The sequence below is a fragment of the Ailuropoda melanoleuca genome, chromosome 5 (genome assembly GCF_002007445.2).
Source record: "Ailuropoda melanoleuca isolate Jingjing chromosome 5, ASM200744v2, whole genome shotgun sequence".
In the NCBI taxonomy this organism is placed as follows: Eukaryota; Metazoa; Chordata; class Mammalia; order Carnivora; family Ursidae; genus Ailuropoda; species Ailuropoda melanoleuca.
This window is the reverse complement of record NC_048222.1, coordinates 130,404,299-130,416,316: the sequence shown is the minus strand read 5'-3', so window position 1 is coordinate 130,416,316 and position 12,018 is coordinate 130,404,299. Positions and strand designations below refer to the sequence as shown.

The following is a 12,018-nucleotide window of genomic DNA, read 5'->3' as shown; positions in this document are numbered from 1 at the left end:
CTATGCTGTCCAGGATAGGAGCCACAAGCTACATGTTCTATGAATCAGCCTTAATTTTAATTAAATTCCAATTACTTTTAATTACAATTAATTACAATTACATTTTAAATAGCCACATGTAGCTTGTGCCCAGGACACTGCAGGTCTAGACCTGAATTAAGGCAGAGGCAGAACTTGTCCACCACAGGCCAAGAGTAGGAATGCTGAGAAAGTTCCATTTCAGAGGCTCAGGTATGTAGCACCTGCCTCACCCTATTGCTAGAGCAGGACAACCCAAAGAACCCTCTGCCCCACTCACATCTCATGCTGAGTAACACATACTAGTAGATCACAACCAGTAAAGGGGCAAAGGCAGAGAGACAGAGAGTGAGAAACCTCTTCTGTGGCAAAGGCATACATGGTGTGTTTGGTAGGGGAGAATTACTGCAGAAAACCCCTGACCATCCAGACTTCCCAATAAGAACATGGAAATAGCAGCCCACCATGGGAGAAGCTTAAAGCCTGTGGTACCTAGAGCAACAATAAAACCCAAAGCTAGTTGAACTATTGACTAGATTGGCTCAACCCCTCACATTAGTGACCTGGCAGAAAAAGAGGTGTACCTATTTCCAGGTATAAATAATATTTACCTTGGTATCTACTATTCTTTCATACACAGTAATAGGCATTGAATAAAAATTCTGTGTGACACACAAAAAGTAAATCCCCCAAACCCATTATCAACAGACAGAATAGACAACACAACAAGATCAAAGGATGGCCCAGATGGTGAAACTATCAGACAATTTAAAATAACTATAATTAATGTGTTAAAGAATCCAGTGAAAAGGGGGACAACATGCATGAACAAATGGGTAATTTTAACAGAGACATAGAAGTGATTTTTTAAAAGCCAAATGGAAATATTAGAAGTGAAAAACACGGTATCAAAGATGAACTCCCTCAATAGGTAGACAGAACAACGGAGGAAAGATTCAGTGACACTGAAAATATATGAATGGAAATTAGAAACACAAACAAGAAGAAAACCACTGAGATTAAAAATCAAAAAGCAACCAAAACAAAATGAACCCAGAGAAGAACTACCAAGAGCTATGGAACAACATCTAACAATCTAACACATGTACTCAATATCCCTTAAGAAAAAGAAGGAAAGGAAGGGACCAAAGAAATAATTTTTAAAATATAGCTGAGAATTTTCCAAAATATAGCTATTAATAACAAACCGTAGATACAAGCAGGATGGATACAAAGAAAAACACATCTAGCACAACATAGTGCCAAAAATCAAAAATAGGAGAATAATAATACATTGAAGGAAATGGATAAAAGGAAATTAAGCCTTGGACTTAAGCCATGGCCCCTCCATAAAAGACCAACGACTGTTTAGCCTTTTAGTAAAATGTGGATTCTAGCAAAATTGTCTCCCACACTTGCAGCCCTTATGGGACCACATGAATGATAACCAGAGTGAAAGGATTTTGTGTTCCTGGGCTAAGGCATCCATGCAGTAACCACAGAATGTGAATCTGAGGGGGCAGGCATGGCATTTTGTGTAGACTAACCAAAACTCACAGATGTAACTTGCTGAAAAGTATAGTTTTTGTTGTTGTTGTAATGGAATTAAAATGATCTTCTGAGATAGGACAAAAACGCTTAGAATTAGAACTATCTAAACACTAAATGTAATGTGAATGCAATAGTGAATCTGAAATGTGTTATGGTCCAAATGTAATGACATCATTTTTGTATTTGGTCCTACAAAACCCAAGTAATATTGGGAAAAATATGAATTTGCAGAGATTGTTTCTCTAGAAATTTTTTTAAAAGTCTCTTGGTTCTTGACATTAATTAGATTGCATCAGCTGATGATTAGCTTTTGGAAAGCTGCACTAATATGCAAAGAATATCTGTATCCATTCGATGCTTAGGAAATGTAATTTCAAAACTAAAGCTGTCTGTGATAATATACAAATAATGCATGAAGAAGAATTAAAGAAGAGTTTGAGGCAAAACCTGCGAGGCTTTAGATCTATTTACCCTGTTCCTCTGGAGTACTCCACTAATTGTGTGGGATTCTATCTAAAATCCTGGTTGCTTCTAGTGGGGGCCCCATCGGGTGTTCCCTTAATCAAAGGCTGGGATTTGTTTTCTTTTCCTGCAGTTAGTGCTGGAAAGCTGTTAAAAGGTACCACCTGTGCCTGGACACCTTGAGGCAGTTTCAGGATCCTTCAGTCAAGGCTCAAATATTCAAATGAACACGAGGCTTTTAAATTTGGGGTCATTACTGCAGTTTGTTTAGTTTAAAAATATACAAGAAAGTATATCAGTCAGTAGAGTCAAAATATTTAAGTAAATAAAAGGCAAATGTATGTACTAAGTAAGGAGGTCGACTCTGCAGCCTATCTGCTTGGGTTCCCATCTCAATTCTGCTCCTTACTGGCTTGTGCCTCAGTTTCTCATTTTTTAAAAAAGAGATCATAATAGTATCTACCTTACAGAGGCCTAAAAAATTTTTTAAATTCATTAACAAGTTGTTATGAGGTCTCAATTTTGAGAAGCTTCTTAAATGAATAAATGTGAAGGCCCAGACTAGTACCTGGCATGGGACTAGTGGTCTTTGTATTTATAACTATTTGTATTGGTCTCATTAATAAACTTTATATTAAAGCAAAGTAAAAAACTGATTAGTTGAATTAACAATATACACTTTCCTGAGGGGACCCAAAAGGTATTTTTTTCCTACAGCGATTTTCTTCAGTGGTATAACCATGTCTATCATCGGTAATCATGTAGTTATGTACCCGTCATGCCCAGATTTTGGTTAACATCGCTAGTTTTGCTGAGCGGAACCAGGGTCCCTTAGCTTGTATGCTGGCATCTTTAAAACACATTATTAACACCACTAGGAAAACTGCACACATAAGATAACTCCCCAAGCTGAATTAAAACTAACTTAAATCTCTTTACTAATGCTCACGGTGAAATAAATATTTAAGTCATATCATTATAAGCACTCATATTTGTCTAATCCTTTATTGTTTATGAAGTAATATTCAGTACATACTCCAATTACTAATATTCATATAATATAAATATGATGTTATAAACCAGAAAGAGAAACCCGCTATGGATTTGCTTTAATGAGTAGAGAAGCTGTCTCTGTCCTCCACCAGAAAGACAAGAAGAGTTATTTCCTTAACAGGACCTCCGAGGGTATCTTTTATGGCCTACAGAACTGAAGTGCAAGACTAGAATATTATTATACTGGAAGGGATATTATTATTATGTGTTTTCTCTAAAGTTTTTATTTTATAGCTAAGGTAAAAAGTGAAATCCAGGCAAGGCTGAAATTAGAATTGCTCTTAGGGGATTAAGCAGGTCTCTTCAAAGCTGGAGAAACATGTCATTTATGTACAGACAATAAGCACCTTTAAAAAGCCAGACTGAAAAGGAACTGTGTGAAAGATAAAGCAGAGTCAAGAATGATTTAAAACATCAAATTTCCAAGTGGAAAGTTCATCTAAAGTATCTAATTGTACCCTAAACAGAATAGTAAGTTAAGAAATGTAGCTGGATGGAGGGTGAGCTGCTCACAGGTTTTTATATAGCAGGTGAGGCAGCTGCTTGAGTTCGGGAAAGCCACATGCAACAGAATGACAAGAGTGCAGTGAGAGGTGTTGACAAGCTACAGAACACAGGGCACCCTTGGAAAAGAATGGAAGGCAGTACCCTGTGAAGCAGTGAGTTGTCCTTTACTATTTTCTGCCCCTTCCAATAACGTACATTATTTTCAACATCTTTCTTGCAAACGTATTTGCTCATGTGTATTAATTAGTGGTCACGTGCTTACAGACATGCCTCTATTCAAGAATGTTCCTATTCCTGGTGAATGCTCTGCAAGACAGCATCTTCTATACGTTTTAGTCTTAAAATCTAATTTATTTAGCAGTTTGCTGCTTATGTATTTGTTGATCTATTTATTGAGCAGTTTGCCTTTTATAATTCCTATTACTCCCAAGCACTTATTCCTAATACAAAGAATGGAAACCTTTTTGGAGTTTGGACTTTTGCTTCTTTCTTTGTTTTGTCTTTTTTTTTTTCTTTAAAAATGTATCCCCAAATGTCCATCATAAATATAAACATAATTTTAGATGCATCCCCCAATGTCCATCATAAATATAAACATAATTTTAGATGCATCACTTTTATTTTCTCATGTCAAGTTAAATACCTTTAAAAAAACCTAAAACTAGTTTTAGTTTTAAACTAAAAACTAGTTTTATAACAAATATTAATGACACAGAATATAACCTTACCCTGGTGTGAGTACGAATATGCATCTTCAGTCCATCATTTTTGCTGAATCCTTTTTCACAGTAAGGGCATTGATAGGGACGCTCACCTGCAAAGGAAGTCTCCAGGTCAGAGAATAGTAAACTAGCAAAGCAAGCACTGCCATCACTTCCTCCATGCAATCCTAATCACCATGTATGCTCTTTGCACTGCGAGCGAGATGCTCCCTGCACAGCTGGGCTGGCACGCCATGGCGCTTCAGGGCAATGGACAGTCCCTTCCCCTCCTGCGGAGAGGGACTGAGCCCAGAGCACTGCCAGCGTTTCAACATTGGCCAGCAGCGGGCTTGTTGCATATTCCTTTTATTTTTTTTGAAAGATTTTATTTATTTGAGAGAGAGAGAGTGAACGAGAGAGAAAGCAAACAGGGGCAGAGGGAGAAGCAGGCTCTCCGCTGAGCAAGGAGCCCAATGTGTGACTCAATCCCAGGACCTTGGGATCATGACCTGAGCCAAAGGCAGATGTTTAACCGACTGAGCCACCCAGGCGCCCTGGCATATCCCTTTTAAAACGTGAGCCCAAACTAAATCTCCTGATTTTAAGGATCTCTTAAAAGGATTTTATATTAATCCATTCATTCTGTTACTGTACTACTCATTACAGGGGTCTTTAATTGATTTACTGATTCTTTGTTTTAAGAAATAAAGCTTTCATATTCTCTCTCAGTTGTGGTGATAAGTTTCAAAAGAATTTCACACATCGGTACAGGTTAAACAGAACCATTGGTAGTTTAATAACTGATCCATACCTGCTGATATAACTGAGTATCTTGCATCTAGAGGTCATTACTTAGAAAAGGGCCATGTCATTTTTTAAAACAAGTAAACACACACATCACATTAAAAACAACTCTACTATGAAATAACAAAAGTGTGACAAAATTTAGTCTCTAGGAGGAATCTGAAGCTTCCCTCTAGTCAAAGCCTAATTATTTAGCAAGAATAGTAACTCCAAATCACTACTTATTCTTTATTCTCTCATTTAGCAATGCACTTACACGGCAGGATGTTAGACCCTGCAATCAAAGATGGATACACTAAAATTTTTGCCTTCTGCAAATGTAAAATTTCCTATCTTTCCTTTCCCTCAGGGACAGGGCTTTTTATAAGTAGCACGTTACTCCTTTACTCCTTCATGTCCCATTTGATTCTCATTCTCGCTCAATCCAGGCATCACTCACATTATTCCACTGAACTCCCCTATCAGGTCAACAATGAACTCCTTGCTGCTCCAGTGGTCACGGTTTTCCTTGATCTCTCCCTGGTCCCTGACACTGCTTCATGAGATGACAGTGATATTCTTGAGGGGCCTTGCTTTATGAACTGTGTGTTTTCAGCAGTAACATCACGGGGGACCGAATATAGGGGAGCCCCCAGCACAGCAGCATTTTTCCCCCTCTCCCTAGAAGGAGCACCCAGGACTCTCCCCTTGAACTAGGCACTGTAAAATGATGATAACCATCCAAAATGGAAATAAATAAACAAACTAACAGTGGCAGTACAAACAGAAACAGTACTTTTTAAAGAACTACCTAGACTTGCCAACTTCTGTGAGATAAAAGTCAACCTTTGTACTAGGTAAGTGGACCTGGAATTTTTGACCTTACTAATAATCATGACCTTAGGAAGGTGTGCCTTCATTGTCAGAAGAATTAAGGCATAGAGTCCAATTTATTTGAAAAACTGTGAAAGTATAATCTTATTTTAACACTAAGTTGATAATATATATTTATCTTAATTCCAGATTTCTCTGTAGAGACCCAGTCTTGAGATAGCCATATACGTCAACCAGGTATCTTCATTTGGATATCCCATAGACAACTCAAATACAGTGTTCTGAATTCATGTCTTCAAGTTCTGATCCTGGGTATCCTGTATATCCTGTCCTGATTAGTTACATTACACTCACCAAGTTACCAAATAAGAAACCTGGCCCTCCAACGTACTTCCTTTTACTCACTGCCCCCCTCCATCCGGTCTGTAAGTCATACTGATTGCCCTTCTCTGATATTTCTAGAATTCTCTTTGATAATGATGACAAAAATGAAAATAATATTAATAGCAGTAGCAACAGCATCGGCAGAAGGAGTAGTGAGTGGCAACAACTATCATTTATTGAATTCTTGACCATCTAACCTTTAGCATGCACACCCCTCCTCGCAAAAAAAGAACTGAAGCATACAGCAAAATGCTAATGCCGACGGTGGTAACTCCTGAATCATAGAATTCCAAATAATTTTTTATTTCCTTCTTCATAAAGCATGACAAGCAAAGTAATCTTTTAGATTTTCAAAGTTGTTTTATTTTAGTGATAATGAAGAATGTTAAAATATTTATTAACAAATCAACAAATCAAATCTATATTACAAATAAAGCATGTTAAAAACAGTAAAGTGGTTTACACTTACAAAAAGTCATTTCAAAAATTTTCTAGCAAGCCTAAAATAATTTAATATTCACGGCTATTCTCTTTGTGTAGCTTTAGGTGTTTTCCTGCTCTCCAAATACCAAAAGAATAGCCAGCAAACAAAAATCAAAGACTCACTGGCGTCAGGTAAATTATATGTTAATTAAGCCTGATATAATATACCAGGTTATTATTTTCTTTCATAATAGCTAAAATGGTTAAGCAAGGAAAGAAATACAGTTAAGGAATTTTAGAGAATGGAGCATAACAAATTCATTCCCTACCTTACTTAGTGTTATAATATGGAAATTTTCTCTATAGACATGAAAATGTTAACTTTTGTTAGAAGCATAGATTTTTCTCCTTTTTTTAGAATCTGATTGTCCTGAATTTGAATAATACTTGTCCTCTTTCTAGTTATAACTCTGGGGAAGTTATTCAACCTCATTGAACCTCTGAAAAATGGGATAAATTGTATCTATCTCATAGGAACAGTGACCATATATTCAGGTTTGCCTAAGGCAGTCTCAGTTTATGCTGGTTATCCCAGAACAATGATTAACAGTACTCCCTTCACTTTCACCAGCGTCCCAGTTAGGACAAGAAAAATACCCAGTTAACTATTATGGATTGAACTGTGCCCCCCCTTCTCTAATTCATATGTTGAAGTCCTAAGTCCCCCACCCCGGTACCTCAAAATGTGTCCTTAGAAATGTTATTTGAGTAGTGTGGATCCCTACTCTAATCTGACTGGGATCCTTATAGGAAGATGGCCGTATGAAGACAGAGACATGCAGGGATAATGCCACGTAGAGCACAGCGATGTTGCCACAAGACAAAGAACTAACAGAAGTCAGGCCCTAAAAGATTCTTCCCTCGTGCCTTCAGAGGGGATGGGACCCTGCAGACACCTTGATCTCAGACTTCTTTCTAGCCTTCAGAACCATGAGACAACAAACTATTGTTTAAACCCCTCAGTTTGTGGTACTTTGTTACAGCAAACTAACACAGTCACCCGACTCACAATGGTGGCAGTTATTATTTTCACTGAGGTCTACCTCTCTACTGCCCAGGAGAGAAACTGGTACCTCTCTTCGAGGACTGAATTTCTGCCCCATCCCTACTCCAACACTGAGATCCAGGGATACTGAGCTGCTAAGTCCAACTCTACTCACTCATTCTACTCTCCCAGAATATAACTCCAGTTTTGAAGGATGTCCCTGGGTAAATGGCTTTGATAAACAAAATTCATTTGAAATCTAGAGTGTGTGGTTTGCAAATCAGCCTAGACTGTACCTTAAATGGCTGCCTTCTCTACCCATTTGGTTGGAGCCTCTTTGCAGGAATCCTGCCCTTAAGACTCTGAGGACAAAGCCATTTGCAGTCCCACATAATCTGAAGCTGAAGGTTATCTGTACAAGTCAACAGTAATAACTATTCAAGTCATTTGCCTAATTTTCATATTAGAGGAAGCTGTTATTCTTAGTTTTTTTCACATTATGCATATGATACTTCCCTTCATTATTTCAAATTATTGTGATGAATAGGTCTCCAGGAAATACTTTTCTTTACACATAAAATTATTCTGGAGCAAACAGGAACCAGTCTTCAATTTGAGTGAACCCTGAGAATATAAATCTTTCTTCTTTTCTTGAACACTGCCAGTACATAGATTCTGATGTACAATATGAAGCAAATCCAAGGAACTACTGTTTTTTTAGAGATTTTATTTATTCATTTATTTGAGAGTGTGCATGAGTGGAGGGCGGGACAGACGGAGAGGGAGAGAGAGAATCTGAAGCACGCTCCATGCTGAGCACGGAGCCCAGCATGGGGCTTGATCTCATGACCCTGAGATCATGATCTCAGCTGAAACCAAAAGTTGGGCACTTAACCAACTGAGCCACCCTGGTGCCCCAAGAACTACTATTTTTTAAATAACTCTGATAGATTTAGACATTGTCCTCATTTTGCTCAGGCTAGCTAAAATGTCCAAATTTTGACTAACCTGAATATTCATTAATCTAATAAACAGCTTAAAAATATAGTTAAAAACCAATCTAAATGGAAATAATAATAATCGAAACATATGGAACCTCTGCTGTTCAGAATGCCTAAACTATGTTAGCCATTTTAATTCTTGCAACATTATGATCTAAGTATTCTTTTTTTTTTTTTAAAGATTTTATTTATTTATTTGACAGAGATAGAGACAGCCAATGAGAGAGGGAACACAAGCAGGGGGAGTGGGAGAGGAAGAAGCAGGCTCACAGCAGAGGAGCCTGATGTGGGGCTCGATCCCATAACGCCGGGATCACGCCCTGAGCCGAAGGCAGACGCTTAACCGCTGTGCCACCCAGGCGCCCCATGATCTAAGTATTCTATCCCTAGTTACAAATGAGGAAAGTAAGCCACTGAAAGGGTAAGTACTTTGCTCAGGATGACACAGCTATTAAGTAGTGAAATCAGAGTTTTAACCCTTAACTCTTATGCCATTACATACATTAATAATACAGCTAGTGTTTTGTGTAAATTAGGTTAGACTTTCTAAAGTTTTTGACAAAAACTTGGCTTCTTGCAATAGCAGTTAACATTAACCAGATCTTTCTGGCTGGTAAATTCAAGCATTCTTTTACTTATCAAAGCTCTTCAGGAAAAAGTAGGGGGCAGGTTAGGAATGCGTGTTATGTCTCAAAGCAGGTCCCAAGTGAATGCAAATACTAACACAATATAAAGCTGTGCACTGAGAACTGTATATAGGTAACCACCTTCAATATGTAGAAGGTAAATACAATACTGACACATACCTATGAGATTTAACTACCAATAATGACAATAATGACAAGTAGCATAAGTAATATTGACGTGTACGTAATGGCAAAATAGTTTTCACTTAACTAAGGAAAATCGATGAATTCTTTGCATTTGCTTCTTTCTTTAAATTATTTTCTGACACTAAGCATTAAAATCCACTTGTGTTTTCTTCAAACATACCAAGGAATAAACAGAAGCACTGATGGCAATTGTAGAAGGTTGATTTTAAGTTGATTTCCAAAGGTGCCACAAAGTGGATACTCCATGAAGCTACTTTAGTCAAGCATTAAACATTTTTTGAGCACATACCCTCTTCTCATTACTGTCCCAGGCTTTGGGAGTGCAGTTATAAATAGATTCATAAAGTCACTGTCTTTTCCATTTTACTAGTGTAGTGAGAAAGACAAGAAAAAGTAGAGAAAGACCCCAAGATAATTTCAGATACTGATAAATTCTATGAAGAAAATAAAACAAGGAAATAGGTTTAAGGAAGACCTCTGTAGGAGTGTGCTGAAGGACTGAGCTAAGGTTGTTACGAAAGGCAAAAGAAATGAATGAATGCCAATGCCAATCCTTGATGCCAATTTCACATGATTGAACCACACTTTTTTTTTAACTCTTCATATTTGAATTACAACTATTTAAGCACACTGGGCTTGAAATAAGTGCCTCCAAATTCTCACTGCTGGCATACCTGAGATGGAAGCAGCTTAAAAGTATTTGAAATGTGTAGAGAGGAGGGTGGAGGATGTTCAGAAAAGAACTCCAGAAAATTGGAGATGGCCTTCTAGATGCAGCTAGTGGTAATGAGAGGGGACATCCAGATGCCACATGGAACACCTTACAGAGTCTAGCCTGGCCCTCAAACAAGTTACCTTGAGTCTTTGAAGAAGAAAATGCACTACAACAATCATCCACTGGCAAATATGGCTAAAAACAATTGGAGAAAGTCAGATTCTGGTTTAACATATGCCATTAGAGTGATAATTTATTGATGTTACCATTGTTTAATGCAATATAATTTTAATTAAAGACATCAGAAAGAACGCTAGCCCTCACCGAAGGATTAACATATTAATATTAAAACAGAATCTTAAAATGCGTGAAGGGAGTGCATGTGAGCACGCATCTTCATGATAAAAGGATCCTACACCACAGCATCACTGACTATCCATCTATTGTTCCAAACTAACTCAATGTCCAACATACTGACACTAATCTTTTCTTAAGACTATGTTTATGTAACACGAAACTAACAATACAAAATCTTGCAAACCTTGGTATTCTTAAATTAGCCCCTGGATTTGATTTAAGAAATAAACTTGACCACTCTATAAAAGGGATCAGAGATCAAATTTTATTTCAAGCTACTAAACACATCGAATGCAACAAATTTAGCAGTAATGACCATGATCACAACCTTGAAAATTAAAATGTTAAAATGATAAATGGTTAAATGATAAATTTTATATTCTGTACATTTTGCCACAATTAAAAAGAGAAGTGTAATGCCAATGAGACCTATGCTTTGAAAGATTTTAAATAAGCAGAAAAGCTGAATATATAATGTATACATTTTAAGAGATTTTGACTAAGATAAAAATAGATTATTTTCAGAGAACAGTTTAATAATTTTAACTTTTTTTGTCAATATATTTTTAAAAACTTATGAGATTTCAGAGAGCTCTCATAATTTTCTAAAAAGATGAAAAGATGTGCACGCACAGAAAATGTTAATTCAAGACGGAATAAAATTAAACTCCCACTTTCAATGACTCCAAATAATGTTTAAATAATTAAATTAAATAAGATTTAAAGATTTTGAAGCCACAGTTTTACTTTTTACTTTGAGTTTTCCAACAAAAATCAATTTTGGACAGGGCAACTTTCAAATGAACAGGCAAACCTTGAAAGTGTATGTTTCATGAAAAATAAGATGGTTCCATGTGGTTGAACTTCAAAATATAAGCCCTATATGGGAATTCTTAAGAACTTTAAAATTATTTTCCACAAATATCATGGGACTGGCTTATTTTGCTTTTGTGGACTAAGGAAATTGTTATAAGACATCAAAGTGACTTGTTCTAAATAAAAATTAAACAAAAAATGTAATGGGGCAAGCACCGCCCAGTCACTTTTCCAATTCTACCATTCCAATCTCCTCAATTTATGGAGCATCTAATAAACTGAAGTACACCACAGAGAGAAGTGAAATGCTACCCTGACAGATGAGAGTAGCTCAAGTTCATTCTTGGCACTTTTCTATGATTTGAAATACTTTTTTATCCTGTAGCAAAAAGAGCCATGAAACCTCACTGACCTCACAGAACCCCACATTGCTACTCTTGGAATGCTCCTGTTAATCAAATCCTGCAAAATCTCACTTGATCTGAAGAAGTTAAGGCCAAGGACACCCTTTTTGAAAGAAAGACAACAAAAGTCT

The 12,018-nt window shown here is 36.9% G+C and overlaps 1 protein-coding gene across 1 annotated transcript in view; it reads right to left on the bottom strand.

The window, feature by feature from the left end:
• PRDM5 (PR/SET domain 5) overlaps positions 1–12,018 on the bottom strand; it is a 189,800-nt gene that overhangs the window by 40,562 nt on the left and 137,220 nt on the right. The window contains exon 13 of the mRNA XM_034661743.1: positions 4,320–4,405. Within this exon, the coding sequence (XP_034517634.1) occupies positions 4,320–4,405 (86 nt within the window). The remainder of the gene's footprint in view (positions 1–4,319; positions 4,406–12,018) is intronic.